Source organism: Acanthaster planci, linkage group LG07, assembly GCF_054643075.1.
Source record: "Acanthaster planci isolate LZ-2023a linkage group LG07, COTS_SCS, whole genome shotgun sequence".
In the NCBI taxonomy this organism is placed as follows: domain Eukaryota; kingdom Metazoa; phylum Echinodermata; class Asteroidea; order Valvatida; family Acanthasteridae; genus Acanthaster; species Acanthaster planci.
Genome location: NC_141783.1, coordinates 12,082,222 through 12,106,405, shown reverse-complemented (window position 1 = coordinate 12,106,405; position 24,184 = coordinate 12,082,222). Strand labels below are relative to the sequence as shown.

Below are 24,184 nucleotides of genomic sequence, written 5' to 3'. Positions count from 1 at the left end.
TCAGATGTCATGATGAAGACGATCCCTTTTTCACAGGATATCCTTACGGAAAAATGTTACCCCCCCCTGTGTCGGCGCCTGCGATTGATGAATCACCCTTCATGGGATTAAACGCGGCAATTGAATGTTCATGCAGAAAAGATCTACAAAAGTCAGCCGCGGTGGAGTATTCAATGGAGCACTCGACGTCCGGAAACGTCAGGCAGCTTTGCGAGCTAAGATCTATAAATGGATAAACTGAAAGCGGATTTGTGATTTCAGCTGAGCAACCGCCGGCTTGGTGCGTCATGAGGACCACCATTAATTGTCGTGTATGTACTTGAAGAAGTTCCTTGGATCCAAACAACGGTATTTAAGTTACACACCTATTCCCCTTAAGCAGGTGAGGTGTGCCATTTTGCCTTCACAAAAAAAAAATTCAAAAATAGGCTTGAGAAATAAGAAAAGGCTGCATAGCACTTTGATCAAAATATTGACAAAAATGCTTTAATTTATCTTATTAATTAAAATAGGGCTGTTTGCTGCAGTGAGCATGTACCAGATCGAACACAGGAAGAGAACGTTTGACAAGAGGACAATTGGACTGGATGAGATGAACCACGCATTGTGTACTTCCCACCATTGCTTTCAACATTACACCTTGCAGACGGGCCCGGTATGGTTTTTGTGTGATTGACCTTGGGGCCCATGCATCGACCATGTTTCCATCGCAACACACCTCCAAGCCAGTGATGCGTGGCTAGTAATTCAATGTTTCATATCTGGCAACGTCATGATTCTTGATGCTGGCGTGCGCGCACAAGCTCATTTCGCACGTATGCATAATCTTCACCGACACTGAGCACCTGAGCGAAAAACGTTTTTGGCTTGGCGGCCGAGTCGTGTGTCGTCACATCACATCATTAGGAAGTTGTACATCTCGGTTACTCGTGTTGTTTGTTCGTCCATTTCGACGGAGGAGTTTAGACCTGTTTACGCAATTGGTTTGTTTTTGTCCCGTTCCACGATCCCTCTGCTTGTGATTCCTTCGGAGAAATCTTCGGCACAATGGCGAGTGGCGTCTTACAACTAGCCGTGAGCCTTCTGGCTGGCATGACGTTCGGCTTGGCGGTGGAAAAAAGCCGAGGTGAGTGAATATTTTCCTTCTCATAGTTACACTACAGCATGATCGACTGCATATGTGACTTCTGGGCAGCATATTGTGTGTTGCTATTTCACTTTAACAACTACACTGTTGTAGGCCCACATGTTTATCATGTTGTAGGCAATGATAAGTTACTTTGCCCAGAATTCAACTTACAGTTTGCGACAGGCTCTTGCTACCCATGTCACGCATAATTGGAACTTCCCTATAGGCCTACTCCTGTGTTGCACTTTACTCCAAAATAAATTAGCAGTTGAAGCTGGTATTTGAGATCGGGTAAAACATTTATGATAACAAAATGAATTTAAAAAGCTGTCCTGCAGTGGAATGCCTCGAGTACAGTAATTTTGACTCATTGTGAAGATTTTTCAGCCCTATCTAACCCATCGAATCGAATGATTTGGAACTAACAGTTAGGGCGTCCTCAATAACACTAGGTCAAAGGTCAAAGAAACTCTATTTTTCCTTCTCTATCGAGATTCCATCGTTTATTCTAACCAAGGACACCCCAGCAGTAAAAGGAAAGCGTTGTGGAATGTGTTGTATTCGTGTATACAAACCTTAATCCCGTTATATTAGGGCCTCCATAAGCATGCGCAACACCGTAACGGGGCCCGGTGCTCATGCGCAAGGCAAACAAACTAATGATCATTGTAAGGCTAGGGCCTACGGCAAATGAAAATGTAAAACGCTTTCGAGATGTTTTGAAAACATCCACTACAACCATACAACCAAAAATAAGGCGGTGCGCTGTGCTCTGTGTGTCTCAGTGAGTTACACCACCCAAAATTAGCAGGGATGGGGGCGAAAGGAGGTCAGCCAGTGTGAATTTATACGCCAACATTCCGCACCTGAGGTGACCCTCAACAACTCAAAACTGCATCAAGCTGCTGTTGGCACTTTGTTCATAAGGGTGGGTGTGTCTTCCCTCATTTTGATGCAAGCGGGCGGGTGGTGTAGCTCAAATGAAAAACAAAAAGCACAGCGCACTGTCGAGCTAGCTTGCCAGCACCAGTACCACACGCAATAATCAATGCCACCACGAACGTGATCAGTCCTACCTAGTGCGTAAGCTACTGAGCGTGCTAGAGGAGATCGGCATCAATCACAAGAGTAAGGAATTAAATTTATTAAAATTCAAAAACTAAGTCAAGAGATTGACAACAGATGTGCCCAGGTATGAAATGAGGAAACGTGGCCATGGTTTGAAATCTGGATACCCCGATTGACACGTTAGTGCAATTTCTAGGCGTCATAAAGATTTCCAAAAAATCGAGATTTGCAACAAACTATGTTGCTTGCCATTTCTGTGGCGTACACACAATTTCCAAATTCTACATTTCACGTTAGCCAACCTGCCAGTCAGGAATGCCAACGTAAAACCGCATGCATGAGCATGCAGGTCCTGAATGACAACCAGCGGCGGAAGAACAGCAGGAAACCACAACGCCCAAGTTAACACGGTGCCCCCCACCCCAAGGCCGCTACCTTGATCGCTTTTCAATCCTCGGCCAACCTACCAAAACTAAAAAGCTGCATGAGTTGTACGGGGACTCGCTTTTTTCAAGTTGGAGAACATATTACTCAATCGTACCCCATTTAAAAAACGCAAAATTACGCAGTAGCTGGATTCCAGTCAATCAAGCAGATTTGGCAGCTTCTGGACATCGTTTTATACAAAATAGTTTTTTTTAATTAAATTTTGCCGACGCACCGGTCTACGACGACACGCGCGCTGACCAGAAACCGGAGACTTTTTTTGGCCTAATATAGACAGTTTCGGCAAATAGAAATGCGCCCGCGTATGACGTTTGCATTTTTTTTCGCTGATGACGTCATCACGTAAGGCTGTGTTGTACGTACATGTAATATATGCGGAGAAGCCCCGCGGAAGACGTATGGAAGCTACTTGGTGGAACCGGTACATAATGAAGTTTCGGTTTTGCACACCGCATTGGTACCAAATTGCATTCCTAAAAATAAAAAGATCTTACTTGCACGACGCTTAAAGTAGCGTTTGTTTGGATAGCAATCCCTGTGAGTTAAATTTGGGTTGAATAAATTTTGTTTTTGAAGAAATCAGCCACCAATGTTGCTACGTTGCTGCGTGCATCATCAAGTATGGACGTGCGAGTTATGCCGAAACTAAATAATTTTTACAACCTTATACGTACCCGGGTACCTGTTGTGTCTTGCAGATACGAGTACGGACACGTACAAATTGGGTCATTAAGCGTTTGTCGTTAGCTGCACCGCAATGGCTAGCTATCGTCGTTTTTCGTGGAAAATTTTATCGTTCTTTTACTGTAACTTACCAAAGGAATAAATAGGAACCCTTGAAATGACCTCTTTTTTTCGAAATTCATCTTGTTCCCAAGTTTCCTCTGTACGGGGAATGCTTGCTAATATCTTGATTTTTACAAGATGACAGGCTTTGTATCAAGGGGAGATGGCAACGACATAACTGGCGTGACATCCTCGAAGTGCCAGGAGTGCACAGAGGCCAAATAATGTTGGGCTCGTTCAGAGGTTTTAATTTTATAGACATTTCAGAATTTCAACTGAGGAGTTGGGACACCCTGCAGGAGCAAAGAGATTCGCTGGGGAGGGATGGGGCGTGCGCATGTGTCCCTCGCACCGTAGTTATGCCACTGGTAGAGACTTACCTATACCCAGCAAGAAATGAGACCGAGGGGTACCCCCCAACATGTCTAATCCCTATACACATTCCAGACTATTGTTACTTAACACATCCCCCCAAGATGTCTGAAAGGAATTCCCCAGATTCCTGCGAGACAATGAACAACACAAAGTAGGAGGGGGGGTTCTCTCCGTCTCATACCTTGCAGCATATGGAGTTACCAGTGAAGTACATCTGGAGAGCATTAGTTTGATTAATAACGAGAATGTAGTCTGTTTTGTCCACGATCGACCTTTTGCAGCTGCAAGCTTGTAGTTTAAAAATAGCTCGCCATGGGGCACTCGCTCTTCTAAGGATCTTCTAAGGGGGAAAGTCGCGAGAGAGTCAATTACCGACTTGATTTCAAGTCTAGTTGCAGATACAAGACACGTAATTTTTGAAGCCATCCAAAGTTCATGTCTTGTGTACACTATGTCTGCAGATTGCTGCGAACACCTGTTACCGATTGTCTCTTTTAATACTTGGCGGATCCGCGGAGCAACCGAATTAATGTGGTGGACTGGACTATAAAAATCCACCGTAAGATAGTTATTGAATGATTTTGTCCGCCAACAGAGGGCGTGCTTTAACTTTAACGGTGCCCTGATAATAGGGCGACATGATACTAATTTTTAGGGTCGTGATAGGGGATAAGTTCTGGGACATTTAGTTGTAATTTGATTATATTTCGATTGTAAACCTCCAATATAATTAGAAGTAATATGATTAAAGTGCTCAATATCTTTATTAAGACTGTTACTCAAAAATTAAGGAGAATGACAATTCTGTACGGGCGTATGTGTAGTAATACTGTAAAGTTTTACTGCCGGGACTAGTTTGCGTCTGGACTTGCCGCCAAAACCTAGCGATATGTAGACGTTTATATTTTCAGCGGACGTCAAATCACCCGGATCCTAGTTTATTCTTCAAAAATATAAGTTGTTGGATCGAGGGGGAGGATCGGTTGGTAAGCTAGATTATGTTGAGTTAATTAAGCGATCTATTGTGGCCTTGAAAAAGGGAAACGACACACTCTTAAGGGTCTGTGTGGGCCCACGACATGTCGACAAACTTAAATGTAACGTTACATGTACTTATTATGTCTATACAGGCATAGGTATCATGTCAGGGTGCCAGAATGACATGTAATATTGTGTCACATTCATTCAATTGTTAGGGATTTACAATACTGAATATTAATAGGTTGCAATCATGTATTTTGTCACATTGTAGGTTTTCTTCTTATACGAGAAAGAGTGCGGATCAGTGAATAAATTAACCAGTCAAGTCAACCCTACCAAGGTGTCATGACCTATTCCTGCAGTACTACCTCAGGATAAACAAAAACACTACATTAACTATACGGCAGACCCACCGCTTTGCTAAATATCAATATTTATTCTATCATTAAAGGGCAATTCAAGGTCGAAATTCTCATGCTCGAATCTTTAGCGATTTTTTGAAAATTGAAAGGTATTTTCATTGTAACTTCCGATAGATTCATCAGCCTGAAAGTCACACGTGCGTTGTCTGCATGAAAGGTCATTCGATTACAGAAAACTTCGCCACAAAAAAAACATCGAAGGAAATGCGTGTTTGTCTTTTCAACTTGTTGCGAGAGGGCGTTCGAGTATTCCATGGCGTCACCATTACAAGTTTTGTGCACTTCTATCCTGCTGGAGTCAAACCATTGAATGCAAGTTCGTATCAGTATGTATTACTGGCTTCAAATTACACGGCTCTTTCAGTTTCGACTAGAAGCGGCAGGGGTCACGGAAATGGATGTTCTCGGCAGTAATGATACCTAATTTACCATATCACTTGCCGCAAAAAGCAAGATGGGGAATCTCACGGTAGAGTTTTTTTTGAGAAAAAAACCTAACTTTAATTGTGTGTAATTAGAAAACTTATGTCGTCATGGTGACGTTAGGGTAATATGCACCACTAGGGATCAGGATCGATACGTGTTCCAAGTTACAAGTTCATATCTTAAACAGCTTAGTAAAACAGTCGTGGGATACTTGTAATACGGAAAACAAAGGAAGAAAGAGCGAAAGACTCAAAGATTTTATTCGAACGATTTTAACCGGGCGATCTGGCTAGGTGTGCCAGATCACCGGGCGCCAGAAAGTGGGAGAGACACACATGGTCTCCACTGGTGGTGTGCTACATCATGTATATCATTTGCTTGTCTAGTCCTATGTTCAACCAACCGACCGACTGACCAGCCACCCACCCACCAAACCACCCACCCACCCACCCGTTCTCACGTAATCCTTAGCCGGGCGCATTAGACAGTTTCAGGACCGTTTTGGATGTGAATTCGGAGTATTTTGATTCGGGGGTATGAAAACGCATAAACTATTTTATAAAATGAATTCATGGAAGCAAACGTATGATGGAAGGAACTTGGACTCTACTATTGACTGAGATGCATGTCCAAGTGTTTAAAAAGGCGAATATTCGTAGAGTCGGACTACATTTTATAGAGCTATGGATGAGAGGCTTTGCTACGATAATTATTATTTGACTCACGATGAGTAAGTTCGGGCCTGAACTACAGTTCAACCGTACCAGAGGTCAGTTACTTGTCAATTGTAACAATGCAAATGCGCAGTAGAGCCTGAAAGTAAAAGGTCACGTAGCGAGCTTCCGGAACCCTCGCGCGGTCCTCCTATGGGGATTTTACGTTGGGTCGTCCTATCACGTTCGATAATTTTTGGAAGAATAATTCCTTACTGAAACCACCCCATGAAACACTCATGTCGGAATTTTACCTTTGTCTTCCTCAAGTAATATATAGGAAAAGTCACATGGATGTAAGTAAAAAACGAATTTTATTAACGACCTTTCACTTCCGGCGATATCGCACCTAGGTCTACATGTTCATGCACGTTTGTTTTTACTGCCCGTGCACACGTGAAAACGAGATTGTACAACGTTGCAAAGATTTACCTACTTGCAGTCGATGGGTTCCAGATTTCGTTGAGTTCACATCACTCAGTTGTTGTCAGCAAAGATTAGATAAAAGATTAGAACCTTTCGTAATTCAAGTAGAATATTGCTTTAATTTTACTACTTATAAATTATAAAAATGTGTTAAATACTTGATCTGTTTTTATTTCGGTTTTTACCGACGGACTACCATAAAATGTCAAACCGTATATATTCATCTGTGTACGAGACTGCTGCATTGCACTGTTCTTCATGTATTCTAGATTTTCAGAAGTTAAGGGTCAATTTTTGGCAGGATATTTCTGTTTTAGGTCAGGTGATTTTTCAGTTTTTATAAGTTGATATACTAGTAAATATTTTCCAAAGCCCCTTTTCTGAGTTAAATTTTTAAAGAAGTAACTGAACGAAAAAATATTGCGAATTCTAAAATCTTTGCACGGTATTTTTCCTATTCAAAGGTTCCGGGGGCGTGCCATCAGGGGTCAACTTTCAGACTCTTTTCTGTTACATACACTCGAACGAGCCTAGTTTGCTTATTTTTATTTATTTATTATTTCTTTAATCCTATGGTTACTTACATTTTACCGTTGACTGCAATGGTCATTGAAATCTTGTATACTTATTTTCATTTGAACGGTTCCCACCATACTGATAAATGAAAATGGGCTATTGATAACCAGGGATGTGACCTTGACCTGCGGCCTGGTGCCAAATGGTCAACCAGATGGCAAACTAAGGTCAACTATATATATTGTCGTCGCTCAAACTTGTCCTTTGCTGATGAGTGTTACGTGCAAACACTGGTCACCAGTTCCCAAGCAAGTGCGGCTGATAAAGATGATGAATGGTCAACAGAATTAGCCAACAACTTAACAGTGGATAAGCCTTTTGGGAATTAAATTTGAATAAATTCTGGTACACAGTGTTCTTTAAATTAAATTCACGTGAACATAACAATTTGAATTCGCCGTACTAAGACCACTATTGCTATACCTCATGATTTGGGGAAGTTTTTGAATAGCGACCACTATCTCCGGAATGGACTGGTTCCTTTGCGCCCTTGGATTTATTGAGAACAGTGTATTGTTGCAAGGCGGCCTCTGATGTAACAAAGCAAAACGTCCTTACCCCGAATCACGAGGTGTAGCAACAGTGGTTGTAGTAGGGAGAATTCAAAGCTTAAAGAATTCCGTGTGCCAGAGTTTATTCAAATTAAACTCGCAAGAGTCTTATTATATTTCGTCTCGTTGGACGCACGGGACTTTGAAGCCACGGCCCATGATGGAGCGAGTTTCAAGGTAAGATCGAATTCGGATTCTTTGCCTCGCTTATTTGGCATAAAAGTAAACTGCCGTGCTGACTGGCTAATAATTTAGTATGGTGGCAGCTGCAAATGGAGCGACATCATAACTCGTATAGGTAACTGAGCCATTTGCGAGCTTATGACGCAAGATATGGGACGGAGAGCACCCCACCCACCTTTGAGTTGGTCATTGTGTGATCGGAATCTAAGGAAATCTTTACAGACATGGGGGGGGGGATATGTTGGGTAACAATAGGGATTGGACATGGGGGGATTACTCCTCCGTCCCATATCTTGCTGGGTATATTTGCAATTTAGATTTGAATAAAATCTAGTGCACCGAGTTGTTTGAATTCACGTGAACATAATTTGAATTCTCCAGACTAAAAACACTGTTGCTACACCTCTTGATTTGGGGCAAGTTTTGCTTAGTTACTTAAGAGACGCCTTGCAAAATACACTGTTCTCAATGGATAAGAAAAGCACAAAGGAACCAGTCCATTCCAGAGACGGTGGTCGCTATGGAAAAGCTTGCCCCGAATCACGAGGTATAGCAACAGTGTCTTTAGTCTTGGGAATTCGAGTTGTTACGTTTATCAGATAACACAGTGTCCAAGATTTTATTCAAATATAACTCGCAAATAATGGCTTATTGGGTGACCTTATTCAACTGGGGAAAATAATGCGACAGTAACTGGAAGTGCTGAACATCGGTCCCCATTATCTCTCAGCTAAACTACTATTATTCGCTATTATCATGATCATCCTCTTAGAATATGTTCAAGATTTTAACATTGGTTACTGCATGCTTTGTTAAAATAATAAGGATTAATTACAGAATACCCCGACAGTCGAAACTACAATCCCTGAAATCACTGGCTGCACGAATATTGTCGCTGATAGAAACAAGCCAAGGCCATTTGAAAAAAACAAAAACAAACAAAAAACAAAAACGAATGGGGATCGTTGAAACAAAGTCCATGGTTCAACCCTGTTGAGGGCCGCAACGTGACATGGCTATAATATACGGTGTGGATAAACAATTTTTTCCTTTTCTTGTTTTTCTTTTCACATAAACAATCTTTTTTCACCTGTGTCAGTATGCTTGGAATCAAAGTATCATTCATTGTGTGGTTTTACAGGCTGGACTCAGTTGAAGTCCAAACACTCTCACTGTATCGCCTTACCATCAATGAAATCCTGGAGAAGTTCAAGGATGGTAGCTTGACATGCGAGGACTACATGAACAGAGTCATCCGGAGAGCGACAGAACTGAAGGCCTTCAATTACTTCATCTCCATGGACACCGACCGGATGATGGATGATGCCAAGGAGGCGGATGCCCGATACAGGCGCAAGACCCATCGGCATCTTGAAGGCATCCCGATTGCGGTGAAGGATAACATTGACATCGAAGGAGAGGTGACCGGAGCTGGCACCTCGGGCCTGGCAGGGAGAAGGGCCAAGAGGACCGCCGAGGTGGTGAGGCGACTTCTCGCAGCCGGGGCCATCAATGCTGGCCGAACCAACATGCATGAGATGGCGTGCGGGATAACCTCCGCAAACCTCTACACTGGCGCCTGCCACAACTTCTTCAATTACGATTTCTCCTGCGGCGGCAGCAGCGGGGGAAGTGGTGGGGCCGTCGGTGCCGACATTGTCCCGGTCGCTCTCGGCACGGACACTGGTGGGTCGATTCGTGTTCCCGCCTCCTTCAACGGGATCTTTGGGTTGCGCCCCTCTATCGGGCGTTGGCCGGCTGACTTCGGAGTCAAGTTTACCCACCTCAAGGATTCAGTGGGGCCCCTTGTACGCAGTGCGAAGGACATAGCAATTCTTGATTCTGTGATGACCGGAGAAGAGGTTTATCGAGATCTAGCCCCTTCCGAGATCAGAATTGGTGTGCCAAAATCTCACTTCTGGGAAGATCTTGATCCTGAGGTTCAGACGTATGCCACTGAGTGTCTCGAGGTTCTGCGGGATCAAGGTTTTACCATTGTTGCAGATGGGGAAATTCCCGGTGTGGGAGAATTTCAACGAAAGTATAAATTCTTGACGAACAAGAAGGAAGCCGTCTTGCGCCTGGAGGAATGGCTCCAGCTCCACAAGCACGACGTCAGCCCAGAAGCCATCGTTGACGTGATAGCCTGTCCTCGCGTCAGATCCATCTTCCAAGACGCTCTGAGAAACCCGCCCAGCGAAGAGGAGTACGGCCGAGCCCTCAAAGCCAGAGATGACCTCCTCAGGAACTTGCAAGAATACTTCCAAGATCAGAGGGTGGACTGCATCCTGATGCCCGCTACCAAGATAGCACCACAGAGGTTGGACATCCTCGATTCGGACCCCGTCCCAGGCAGGGAGGCGGGAGAGTCTCTGATTCTCACGGTCACCTCCAACAGCGACTTCGCCAACGTCTGCGATCACCCCTCGTTGGTCATTCCAGGGGGGTTATCCAGGGCTGGAGGGGTGCCATTTGGGCTGCAGATTGACGGCAGAAGGGGGATGGATCAGAAACTTATTGCAGTGGGAATAACGATTCAGAGGGCTCTAAAAATTCAGGCAGGTGCGCCTTTTAAAGAAAATTAAGAAAAGCCTTCTACTTGAAAGAACCATAACCAGCCTTGTTACATTCACAACTGCCCATTTACATGTATACCGTAGATGGGTCAATTGTAGCCCTAACTCTAGTGTAAGTCACACGGAGTGCTTTTGGACTTGGTGTAGTTAGGGTTAAAGCATCAGTAAATCATTTACTAATAAAGTTGGCATTTATAGGCGCATAAAAAAGTTCCACGTTCTGTTCCTTTTGTGTAAAATAACTAGGTTTTGTTTTCGCCTTTGAGGCCTAAGGCAGTACGTGTATCTTCATGCATGCCTTACACTCTACATTAGATTCAGTTTGCCAGTGGTCATCACTCTAGTCATGCATTTCTCTTTATAGATGTTGCAGCAACATTTTAATGTCTACTATTGCTGAAATGGTTTCAACCTATGAACCAAACTCAAGAGCCTAACAAGGAGGCACCCAGAACCAAATTTTCAGAGGGGTCAAGCTTGTTTTATTTGCATAGATTTTCCTGGCTAATTTTGCACTTCCTTCATTCAATATCGCTTAAATTAAAGTTTAACATAGTGACTCGAGTCGAGTCGTTAGATAAATAAGTTGAGTCGAATCGAATCACTTTTTGTAGTTAAGTACCGAGCTGGAGTGAATTTGAGTCATAATTGTTTGGACAGAATGCAATAAAAACACAACTACATGTAAGTCATTTTTTTGGTATTTTTATTTTCATTGAGACATACTGAAAATAAATTAGGGTGACAGGTATCTAGCCAACTAAAATTTTGCTTTTACTTTTTTTGAGACTCGAGTCTTATAAGCTTGTACTCGAGTTGAGTCTCCATGAGCGAGTCGAGTCGAGTCATTTGGTAGCAAAGACTCGAGTTGAGTCATTTTCCACTTAAGTCAAGTCGCCAAAAATTGTGACTAGAGTCGGGACTCGAGTCGAGTCTTTGACTCGAGTCATTACAACTCTGGTAATAGATAGCTCAGCTTATTCTTTCCCTGTGGTTTAATGTTAATTGACAGGGCATGACTACTATGTCTGTATCAACTGGTCCACAATATCAGTAAATGTACTTTCCACTTCAGAACTGACTTTCCCACAAAGGAAAACCAGTCGATGTTATGTAGAACTGGATAAGGCTACATACGGGAACTTAACACTTATGTCGTCAGGGTCGAGTTCGGGCGGCCTGTTCTTGACATGGGTTTCTTATTCTCGCGCTCGAACAGCAGGAACACGGCTCAAGAACACTGTTCCTGGAACAGGATCACACACCACATCCTCATCAGGGTTTTACAGGAACACACGGAAAACCTCGTGAGATTTTGATTTTTGAACAGCCGCAAAAAAATATCGAGATGGCTCACAAAGCTGGAGACAATCGGAAATTTTACAAAGTTAACAATACTCATTTTCCATAGCAAAGAAATAAATGTTCCTTTTTAAATAGAATAGAATTCAGCCCAGCTTTCCAAAGTTTACTCTGAAAGAACGTACATGGATGCCACCATGATGCACGCAACAACCAGCAGTAACCGATTGTACGTTCCCGGTGTTCGTGCGGCCGACTAACGAACAACAAATCAAGCGGTTCGTGAACATACGAGAACAAGCCGCCCGAACTCGGCCATCATGTCGCCCAATTCACACTTGTACCACCAGAGGGCGCTGTTGATATGATCTACGCTGGATACTGCGGCCCTACCGGAACGTGCCTGTTCTAGACCAGTTCAATGTGGACTTGGAGCTGTTTTTAGCCACTTTCTTAGGCCTATTGCCAAGGGTCGCCACTGATCTCAAATCTTAAAAAAAAGTCTGGGTAGCTCGTTGGCCCTTTCAAACTTGCGCAATGATTCTCAGGTCCCTCGTTGGAGTGAAAAAAAGAAATCAATCATAGTCAACTACACCATCCTTGCAACTTTTGCACCTGTCATGAAATTTTGTCAAGGAGGTGCAGCATCGTATGAAGCTTACTGCTTTTATTAATATATATTACACTACTCAAACAGTTAAGGACCACTTTTTATTTCGTGTATACTTTTATATGAGATATTTTACTACCGAAAATGTGCATTTGATGTTTTGAAACATTTTTCAAATTTTTTATTCAAATGAGAACACCATCTAGACAAACCAAAAATGACAGAACTAAACCCCACTCATAGCTTGGGGAAAAATACAGATTAAGAAGAAAGTGGTCCTTAACTTTTTTTTGAATAGTATATTTCTTCTGTAAGCAAATTTGGTGCTTATTGAAAAATTGTAATTACTGGCCGATCCACACCAAGATGTTCTCTGTAACATGTCCGTTACTTTCCCCACAGTGTTCGAGCCAGCAACCATCCGAGACCAGTTTGTCTATTCCAGATTCATTATGCTCAAGACTTTCCTCTCCGCTCTGACAACCAGCATCATCTGCTTCTGTCTTTTAGCCGCCTTACCGCCAACGCGGAAGTACTTCCTTCAAATCCGTCAGGGTTACCTGGCCTGTCTTACTCGCAAGGGGGCGCTCATGTCGGTCAGCGGCGGGGTGGTCTTGGGCGCGGGAATGGCTCTCTGTGCTTCGGTGAGTTTGCGTGTAGGAAAGTTGTTTTATCGGAGGATGAACGAATTTTCCTTGAGGGGTGTTGCTCAACTTGGAAAACCACAAACGTTCTGGAAAGTTCGAGAAAATGACAGTTCCGTAATTTTCTTCTATTTGCAGACATCATTGGAAAAGATTTGAAGAGCTTTTCACCGAATTAAGATTTCTAGTAGCGACTCATATTGCTAGCCCTTTTGTTTACAAGTTCCACCCACTTTGTAGGCCTTTTTAACGCGCCACCAACTTCTCCATTAAAACAAGTTCAAACAGTTTCACGGAGAAGTTGTAACGCGCATCGACTTTATCGTACATTTGTAAATTTTATGAGACAAATCCTTTTGCAGTCACATTTCGATTACTGAAACATGAACTCTTCTTGTTCTCTTGGTAGTGTCCAGGCATAGTCCTCGCTCAAATTGGAGCCTCGGTGCCTAACGCAGGTTTGTATAAAGCCTTTAATTAATTTACTTCAAAAAAGTACATATGAAGAACATACGGACCAGCTAGATGTGCTCACGCAGAAGTACCTGCTCTTGATATGAGTTGAACAGCGATTTTCAATAGGTAAAATATTGTGATTGTATCTTACGAAAAATCCACATTCAGAAAGTTATCCCTTTGAATTATGCACAGTGTTGTCTTGCAGTATTTTTGTTTGGCGGGGAGGGGGAGGGGACGATCGCCATGGACCTTTTCGACTTTCAAATGGAAGCATGTTAAACGTGACCAATTGCACAACTTGTCGTCAGTAGTCGTTTGGTTTTTTTTTTCTTTTGGACCTGATATGTCCCTTTCAGGTTACACTCTGTTGGGCTGTTTTGCTGGAGTGCTGTTGTATGCATTGACCGAGTCTTCAGTCAGGAACCTCTTTGCCTCGTCGCTCCGCAAACCTCAAACGTAAGTCAGCTGTTACAATGCCCCATTCCGATATCTTTCGAAGAATATCGAGTTTTTTTTTTAATTATTAAGGAGGAAGCTTTGAGGTTCAGGCAGGCGCAGCTCTAGAGCCATGGGGGGGGGGCTAGACCCTTCGCACGTGACGTCACCTTTTAACTTTCGCTACTGCTTGTTCACATTGCATGGGGAGGGGACCAGACGAAAGTTTAAGGGCCACCTAGCCCCCTGTAAAACCAGGGTTGAATTCAGGTTGAAATTCGGGTAAAATCAGGTTGAAATTGGGACTGTGGTGGTTAAACCAAAATCTTCAGAGAATACAGCCCCAATTTACCACGTAGTATATTTTGGTATGAAATTCATGTTTCTCCCCCTTATTTAAAGAATGCAACCCCCTCATAGACCAGCTTTAAACCATTAATTAAATGGTTTGCCCGTTCAGTTCATCACTGATTTCATTTCACGTCTGGTAATAACTGTAGTCTTGTCGTTTCGCTGTTGTTGATTTAATTCTCTCTCTCCGTCTCCGATTCCCTTCAATCTTCAGAGTGGATCACTATCTCGGTATCCCATATCCTCTGTTGGGTGTCACCACGGCAACTCTGACGTCATCCGTTGTCTTCATCTTTGAATCGTTGTTTCCGTGGCAAACTCAGTATGAGGTAAAAATAAATTTAGGCCTATATAAACGTTTACTTCATCCAACACTGCCTCGGGATTTGTGAGACCAATTCCGCGTGTTTGTATAAAGACATCCATAAATATCATTCGCTGGTCTACCTGGCAACAATTTTTTTCTCAAGGGGCCATTTTGACCCGGGAATTGTCGACAAAACGAATTACATTTTCGATCGTTGACACGATTGAATTTCTGGGCCTGATGACAAGTTTAAATCGCGTATCGTCTTGGGATGACATTCAGGACCTGATCATTCTGATCTTAATGATACATATTTTTTATTTTAGGGTTGGAATGCCGGACCGGGGGAATCACTGTTAGCTGTACGGGCATGGCCACCTTACATGTCAGGTAGTATAAACGATCAGTGAGCTGTTGGGGAAATTGCCTAGATCAAAACCGACCCAAACTACTTTGCTGTTAACGTTAGATTAGTTAAGGTAGCAATATTATCTACATTTTGTTTTTGTGTGTTGCAATGTCTTCTCTTGATTTTTTTCATCTTGTATTTGGCCAAACCCTTTGACCCACTCGCGATCATGAATTTGATGTAATTGCAGGCATTCTGATCGGGCTGTTACAAGTTCCCGTGATATTTACGGTGGGGGACACCGTAGGCGGAAGCCAGAGTTACTGCACAATGCTGTCGCAGCTTTGTGTCAGCAGGACGCTGGAGGAAAAGATGCCGTATTTGACACAGTACAAACGGGGCATTGATAACTGGTGGCAGGTACGGTGCTTATCATGCGACAATTTTTGTAAAATTATCACAAGGTGGTAAAAGGTGTTTTGCTAGCACGAGTCTGACATCCACTTTGGGGTGAAATTATCTCTTGTTTTAAATCAACCAGTTTGGCTAAACGTTTTGAGGAATTGGTTAATGCTAAAAGATGATATTAAAAATATATTGGTCAAGGTCGGGCAAATCCTAACCATTTTTGAGCAAAGGTTACCTGTTTCTTTTAAAGTCTGGAAATATTGATTGAATATAAAATACGAAATTCCCACAACAATCTTTCTTATTTTCTTATTTTCTTTGGGATGATTCCATAAAGGCCTGTATAAATTGTTTTTCTTCTTCAGAAATAGCCAGGAAAACTTTAATTCCACTCCGTTGTGATTTACCTCTTTATAAAATTGACACATTGAAAACACAGCAGCAGAAAAGGTTATATTAATTGCAAGAAGCAACATTTGAAAAAAGTCGTTGTGATTTGCATTTCCGATTTTCATGAATTTCATTTTCACTCCCTCACACCTATGAATACACCGTGTATTGGGATGCAGGTGCTGTTTGTGATGGGAGCAGTGGGCGGGGCATGCATATCGGCAGCCTCCTCCAGTTCCTTGGGTGCGGCAGGCGGCATAACGCCTACCGCCGCCTTCGTGGGTGGAGTTCTGATGCTTTACGGAGCCCGAATGGCTGGGGGATGTACAAGGTACTGAATGGTATTGCTCTCGCGTTCCTCTCCGTATCAAAATATGTCTTGAAAATCGTCGGTGATCTTTCAAATCAGACTTGGATGCTTTACATCACTTCACTTCGATTTTTTTTAAAATTTCAAATCATTTTCAACAAAAATTATTACAGCCAAGTGCCAAGGACTACGTTCTTCCCTTCCACCTGAATATTGGAGAAACATAAACCATGCCGATAGTTTGTGGTCTCAGATATGGATACGTCAATTAATTAAGTCTTTACCTTTAGGTATCGCAACAGCTGGAGTATAGGCGTGTTGTGGTGTTTCCAGATGAGTAACTTGAGCCTTTTAGCCGGTTTTTTTTTATATGGGACATTAATTATGTAATTTTGTTAATTACTAGGCAACTAACTGAAACCGATTTTCTCTCAACAGTGGACACGGCTTGTCTGGGTTTGGGCTCATGATGGCGCTCTCAGCAGTCACTGTTCCAGCCATGTTTGCTGGTGGTACAGCGATGGGCTTTTTCATTCGTTACCTTGGCAACGTGTCATAGTTAGCACATGGAGCATTTCATGTCGTGCAACCTTCCTTGTAAGATGTAAACTACTCCAGGCTTATGTTCTGAATCTTTTGTAAAGGTACTTTGTCGCAAAACATTGAAGGATTAATTAATTACTTTGTCTTTTAATTAAGTTAGATGTTGTTTTTTTTATTATTATTTATTGTATTGCTTTCTATTATAAATAATTCAATTCACACTTCCATTCACAGCAGCGATTTTTACATGGCAGAGCAATATGTCAGGTTCAGTCCTCCATAGACTGATTCCGTGAATGTTAATGTCGGAAGACGTACACAATGCTCTTACCCATATTGCTGTAGCCCCTCCGATAAGACGCACGTTGCTTTGGTGCTTGTGCTCACCTTCAGCGTGGTCGTTTCTGTTTGTCGTAAATTTGATTCTACAATTCAAATGAGATACGTCATCAGCCACCGAAAGCAGCCACCGACCTTTGAAAACAAGTTAAATGGCTCGAGGGGAAACGCGAACTGGTATAAATTCCCTAATCGATTTGGGAGAATTGCGTCATAAATAAGGGCCGGGATTTAACGCCGACTCGCGATCCTGTTGTTCTCCCCGCCGATGATTATGAGTGAACTTCTCGTGAACCCCGTGAATTCAAGCTCTCGTCAAGAGCAGATTGACTGGCGGACCTGAGGCTGGAGCCTCCACGGTTGTTAAATTGGTGTCCCAAGTCAAATTGGCGCCGACAGTCGAGGTAACACACAAATCATCCTGGGCGAATTTACAGGGTTTTTTTAATGTCAGTGTAACGTTTGTGTATTTAGGTTGTGGCCTTGCATTCACGATTGGCTTGGCAATTGGGCACGTCACTGGAAAATTGTGCACTTCTTTATACGCTCTTGGTACCAGTTTTCAGACATGTTCTGTATGTGTCATTAAGTTGAATGCAATTTGATCGCAATTCAGCTTTTGGCTAAATTCAAATACTGAACGTATTCAAAACGTGAATGGAGAGTGTTTAGCTATTGGACATTGATGTTTAGCAATTAGATAGGCCATGTTTACCTTCTAAAACATTATTTACAAACTGATAGCAAGATTGTATTCAACTGCTTAGGCCTAACAGTGTACATAATGTCGCAAACCCACTATTTCCCTCGAAACTGAATAACTCAGTGAAGCAAAACATGCTGTTTGAGACAAGGCTATAACTTTGGACTAATATTAACCATTTGATACAAAATCGCACAAAGTATTTAGAAATTAATTTTATTTAGTCCAGCTTTCGATTACTAAATGGGGACAGAAAGATACTGGTATTAGTTACATTCTGTTTTTATTGAATGGGTAGAGGTTGGGATAATGGTTTCGCTTCTGACTTAAACTCCGTCATGAACTTTTGGTCATGAAGTAGACTCTCTCAGTCCCAGTACAAACTCATGGAGTAGAATTTCCAGAGTAACAGATATTGAGCATGCAGCGTACGCAGCAGCGTAAAGATGACACCTGTTATTTCATCATGCACTTATCGACAAGCTAATTGCGCAGGGCTGCTGGCTTGTTCAATTGTTGATGCTGTCTGTATCTTCTGTTTAAAGGTGTTTAGTATGCAGCTTTCACTCGAGATACTTTATTTCTCTTGCTGGGCTTTTTAGGTAGCACTTTGCCCGGGGCAGAAGGTCTGAGAGGAGAGGAAATGGCGCCCGAACTTGTCCTCTTTTCCTGAAGAAAACAGAGAAAAACTTACATTAGGTTCAATTCAGCATCTCGTATTATTTGTCCCCTGTTCATCGTGAGACTGTAAGTGATTGATCTAATGGAACGGAGCTCGTGACAGGTGCATCTGTACTCTTCGTCCCTTCGTATTTGTCACCCGTTTGAACGCTTAATCGCCCCATACTTTACAGATCAGGAGAGACACGCCAGACAGATCGCAAAGGGTGAGGTGAAAAGATCTCCCCAGCTTGATTTTTCTCACCGGCGGATCAGCAGTCTTTCCGTGCTGAGAGAAGTGGCTGTCTTAAAACGCCGCGCGTCACTTTCTGCACCAGTTCCCATGACTTGCCGATAATCTTAGCCTCCTTAAGAACTTAAACCTACGCTGTTTGCTGCCCTTCATGGTTAGATTAATCTTTTGTTTATGGTCCATTTATGAACAGTGCTTCTCTATTTTGTGGTCTCATATCAGCGTGTGTGACTGACTGTTCTAAATCCTTCCAAACTTTCTAATAATTATCGAAGACATATCAAGGCGCCTTTCTATATATTATGTACGTTTTTGGGGTGCGTTGCGTACACGATGCGTTCGTGGGTTTCACTTCCACGGACACACAAATACATGTAGACTCCATTCAAATCACACACGTGTAGCCTACGTTGCGTTTGGCCGTCAAAATCGCCTTGGGAGTGATTTTGACGGATACGAAACGTTTGAGGCAAGTGTTGACGCGCATATGGAAAGGCGCCTTACGCCCAACACGACAAAATATTTCGAGTTTTCATACTTCAACGTGTGTAAAGTAATCATTGGAAGATGCATTAAAATTGTAGAAACTATCAAATTTTGCAGTTTGACAGAGATAAGTAAAACCATGCATTTTAAAGACTGAAAATAGATACGCTTCGTATCCTCAGAACAAAGTTTTTTCTGGATTTCAAAGTGTAGTAAGAAATGACACTGCAAAATCAGATTAATTTTTTTTTTGCATTTCACTTGTTGAAGTCCGGAAAGCAGGAAAAGGATTTTGCAAATATGAACTTTAAAAAAACACACCTATATAACGTCTTCATGTATGCGTGACTGGTCATTATAAAAAGTCAGTTTTGATGAAAAGTTTGGAAAGCGTTAGAATCGTTCGTTGTTGATCGACCTCTTGAAAGGAAATCGCGTTTTATAAAATATAACGACTACAAAGTATACTCCACTTTATGCAGATGTTTTCGTGCATAAGGTAAGCAGCTATGCGAAATGAACAAACTCAGCTTTAAAAATGAATGAATGAAAATTAAAGAGGATAAAAACAGAAATTAAAACCGGCACAAATTCTTTTTAGAAGGCCAATTTTATATGCGAGACAACAAAACGAAAGTAAGTGTTGTCGCGCCTTGGAAAAAAATCTGGTCGCAATTATTTCTGTGTGTGTATTATTTGGTCCATATTTAAGTCCTCGCTCATCAACCGTTCCTTTTTATGGAGGGGAGACCTATTTTGATGGAGGACTGGCAACTTGATATTGTTGGTCCTTTTCAATTTATGCTCAAGCCTGTCCGGTTGTTCAGTCGCGATTCTGCGTCATTGTTTCCTTGGTGTTGGTCAGAAGCCTAAATCGTCTTCGGGTGACGCAGGGGGCGCGTGCTGCGTCCCCTGTCATCATGCTGCCAGCAGACTTGAATGCAAACGTGCCCTTATTACGGGCCCCTCAGCGATTTTGGCCTAGTTTTCCTTAGCCACCCCATGCACTGAAATGTCCAACAGTGTGCTAGAGAATTATCGAGAAATGAGCCACACGACTTATGAAATCCCGCATGCAAATACAAATTGCTCATCCAACATTATCAGATTAGAAAAACGTTAACAGTTGGTTGAAAAACAAAAAATATCCTTCTGCAATGCAATGTTGGACAGTTAAAAAAAAATCTGAACTTACCGAGAAGCTGAGATTAAAAAAAAAGGAGTTTAAAAAAAGAAAACATTTAGACCCGTGAGTTGCTGTCCTTGCCATACAGGAGAGAAAAAAATCCACTTCCAAAGATTTTATCATCGGCTAGCCTCTACCTCATGGTAATGAAAGAACACGAATAAATAGACTGACTCCTCTTGAGACGTTATCTTTTTTTGAAATTGGTGAAGAATGCGTGCGGAAAAAACACCAGCCCGATTCCGCCGACATCTCCAAATACGCGTGAAAATTTTGTAGAGAATTGCCTTGATAAGGGGCAGGTGTATTTTACGCTTGAGAGACCCGTGCGAGCAGGATTTTTGCCAGAAATTGACCGATCTGATTGAAGAGTTGGCCTCGACAAAGGGAACATCTATACGGTTCACCGTTGTGTACATACACCGTTACCGCATGCAGTAACGGTAAACAGTGGTATAACGTATCAACACAGAAAAAGCATTCCTGTTTTTTTTTCTTACTTTGGTTTGAAGAAAGGAACGCTGCCCTGATGCGAATCCTCCTTTGGGCGAATTTTTTGACATTTTTTTTGGTACGGGATACCCAGGATGTCATCTGCAGGTATCTGGCGAACGTCTAGGTTTGAAATCAATTCTGCACATGAGTGACTGTTACAGAAAGGTTCGTGGAATACTTCAGCTGATCTTGCCAAAGGCTTGTTTAAATTTTGATCGTAAAATCTGTTTATTGGCTGTTTTATTTCTCCTAATGCCACACAGCAAAGAGTACGGCTTGGCTTATCACTCGTTCAAAGTTACGAGAGTTACGCAGTTTTGACGCATGTCCTAGCATGTTTTTCTCTCTGCGTTGTCGCGGCATGTCGTGCTGTGTGGATAATGGCCAAATTGGCCGTACGTTTGCAAGAGCTCAGTAGACATTATGCACGTTCTTGCCTACGGCTATACGGCAAATAACAGACCAGCCTTCGTGCACCTAGAAAATAAAACTAGAATGAAAGGGCCTATTAAACACGACGGCATCCTTATCAAAAGGAAATTGCACCGTGCCTGTTTTCCTTATCCCTAATACTTAAAGGAATGATTCCATCACTTCAGTTTCTTACGCGGTGAAAATTTAATTTGCAGGAGTTTCTGGTCTCGATCGAGGCTTGAACTGTTTCCAACGGAATCAACATGATTCAATTCTGGTATCTTGCCTATTTCTTTTTTTTTTATCTCGCGGCAAATTACAAACGAGTTACGTGGCACCTGTATCGGTCCTTCATGTTGTCTGCGACAAGTTTGGCGAGCTTTTTCCCCTCTGGCGGAGCAGGTGAGATGGTGTAAACATCGCTACCGATTTGACAGAGTTGGAAATCGACGAGTAAAAAGTGGATAAGTCACACTGGTCATTGGCAATTCTTTGCAGTTTTTCGATTAAGGTTAGCTACAGTATCCTGATCATCTTCGAGGGCCCTCAGGGCAAGCAGTTCCTTAAAAACTATTTTGCTGGGCTACTCCGGCAAAATAATACGGAAAAAGTAAACCCAGCCAATACTTGTCATGGACGTGGGTTTCCCCTATCTCAGTGGCGTAGCCAGGCTAGCTTGTCTGCGGGGGGGGGTTCCACGAGGGGAGGTGCAGTTGTGCCTCCTCCCTCCCCTGCTACATTAACCCTAACAATCCTCAGTCCTCCAACAGGTGAGGGATTGAGGACTGTTAGGGTTAATGCTCCATCTTAGCGCCTGGGCCTATATCTGTAACCTGAACTACTTCAAATATAAATTGTATTCCCTTGGAGGGCGCCAGAGTCAATTTGCTGACTTGTAACCTGTTCACCAGCCTCGTGTGGTGTATAAACTTCTCAAAGTGATCCATGGTACGCTAGGTGTCATGCTTTTATACATACATTTATGTACTTTTTTATTCTTTTGCCGACTGGAATTAATTATTGGGAGGGGGCTGCTGCACCCCCACACCCCCGGTCGCTACGCCCCTGCCGGCCCATACTCCTGGATTTCCATCTTGAAATTTATTCATCCAAAATTAGTTCTTAGTATTGGTATGACTTATGGAAGTGTACTGTTCGAACAGCTTACACTCTCGTTCAAGCGGCTTACTAGTCTCATTTGAATGACTTACCTCAAAGATTTCTTTGTGAGATTTGGTTCTGTAGACTTGAGTACGGAGAGTTGTTCATAATCTGTCCAGTCTGACCAGCAGTTGTCAAACGGAGCTCATGATCAGGAAAAATTGAAAGTACACATTTTGTGTAGCGATGCCTATGATCGAAAAAACAAGGCGAGACGTGACTTCGTCTCAACGGGAAAAATATTCGCTGAATAAAATGCCTCATAAAGGGGGAATTTGTTCAGTGTAAGAATAATTTTTCAAATACTGTGGCTAAATGTAGCTGCGAACATTTCTCTTTAAATGCAAAAAAGTAAGAAAAGTCACTCTCAAAAAGAGGGAGTCCCTTTTAAAAACGATTTCAAAAGAGTAAAAACCAGATTTTCACTCTTTTAAGAGTGGCTTTCACTCTGTTTGAGCTATCTTTTGTCTCTAGAGAGTCGAGTAATATCTCACGTTTATCTTTATTTTCTTTGTCTTCAAGTCTCATAAGGACACGTATTCACCGGGAGCGATCGCAAGCCATTTGTTAATCTCGAGCTGGAAGGAATTACATCGATAATATGCAGAGTTTCAGACGAAATCAAAGTAAAGGAAAAAAAGTTAAAGAACCCGTAAAGTCAAAAGAATCAGTGACGTATCCAGTCTGCAAGGCACGGGGCAAGGGATCGAGTTGCTCCCTGACATGCTGACAATTTGTCAAGGATTTGGAAGAGCTAGTTTTCCTTGAAACGGTACTTTACCGCCTTTATTTGAAGGGTTAGGTGGTGCTGGAAAGATTCTTTCACGTATAAAAGTAAAAGGACGGCCGTTTTTGGTTTAAAAAAATTCATTTTGCCCCACCCTTCTGGATATGCCACTGAACATGGTTAATTGAAAATTCCAAATCGTTAAAGCGTTTTCATGATTTCTTGCTGGTAACCCTGACCGTATATTTTCAGTCTGTTCCTAAGGTGGGCCTATTAAACTCAACAAAGCAACCACCTTTTCTTCCGAACGCCGACTCCAGCATGTCTTGACGATGCTCGACTCCTGCCATTTTCGAGTAAACCGGTATGTAGGTGAGCAAGGCTTTACTCTGCGGAGCCGCCCTGCCTTTATTTAACCGTCCTCAACCCGATCTCTTTGGTGGCGGGAGAGTATTGGAGTGTTGTGGAATTCCGAGCAGGTGGATGATGCGATATCACAAGCAGCCTTTTGAGGTGGTGAAATTGATATCCCGATGAAACTGCATACGCTTGGAAAGAGCTTCCAGATTAAGCGGCAGTGGCAACGGTTGCATGTGGCTTCGAATATCAATCCCCAGTATCGTTTGGGGCGACGCGATAACAGATTAGAGAGTGATTGGTTTTTAAGAGACGACTCCTCCTGCATTGTTCATTATTTTCGGAAAGCGATCCCCTGCATCTGTTTTTCATCAACTCAAAATCCTTGTAAAATGAGGATGTTCTGAAGGCTGCTTAAAGTGACGATGAAACGACGCATTTGTTACTGTGATTTTTGAAGGAATCCCTTACACCAATCGTGGAGTGGGTTGTGAAGAAAGAGATGGTCTCGCCGCAGGTCAAGTTAACAGCAAATAAAAACCTGTCTTTGTTGGCACGCTTACTGGTATCAATCTGTCAAATGGATAATTTTTTTTTTATTATGGACGTGCGTAGCTGACTTTGCTTTTGCCTGTC

General features: G+C 42.5%; 1 protein-coding gene across 4 annotated transcripts; it reads left to right on the top strand.

The window, feature by feature from the left end:
* The first annotated feature begins 226 nt into the window (after positions 1 to 226).
* LOC110981813 (uncharacterized) lies at positions 227 to 19,789 on the top strand. Of its 4 annotated transcripts, none has more exons than XM_087139290.1 (10): positions 227 to 382; positions 513 to 1,126; positions 13,082 to 13,215; positions 13,625 to 13,673; positions 14,031 to 14,130; positions 14,675 to 14,789; positions 15,094 to 15,157; positions 15,367 to 15,536; positions 16,094 to 16,245; positions 16,663 to 19,789. In XM_087139290.1, the coding sequence occupies exons 2-10, from the start codon at positions 1,048 to 1,050 to the stop codon at positions 16,781 to 16,783; spliced, it is 984 nt and encodes a 327-aa protein (XP_086995416.1). In that variant the 5' UTR covers positions 227 to 382; positions 513 to 1,047; the 3' UTR covers positions 16,784 to 19,789. The 4 variants fall into 4 exon arrangements, with proteins under 4 accessions (XP_086995416.1, XP_086995415.1, XP_086995417.1 ...); XM_087139289.1 differs by having other exon boundaries at positions 230 to 382; positions 12,974 to 13,215; XM_022239755.2 differs by lacking the exons at positions 227 to 382; positions 513 to 1,126 and adding exons at positions 7,364 to 8,077; positions 9,225 to 10,645 and having other exon boundaries at positions 12,974 to 13,215.
* Positions 19,790 to 24,184: the final 4,395 nt, after the last annotated feature.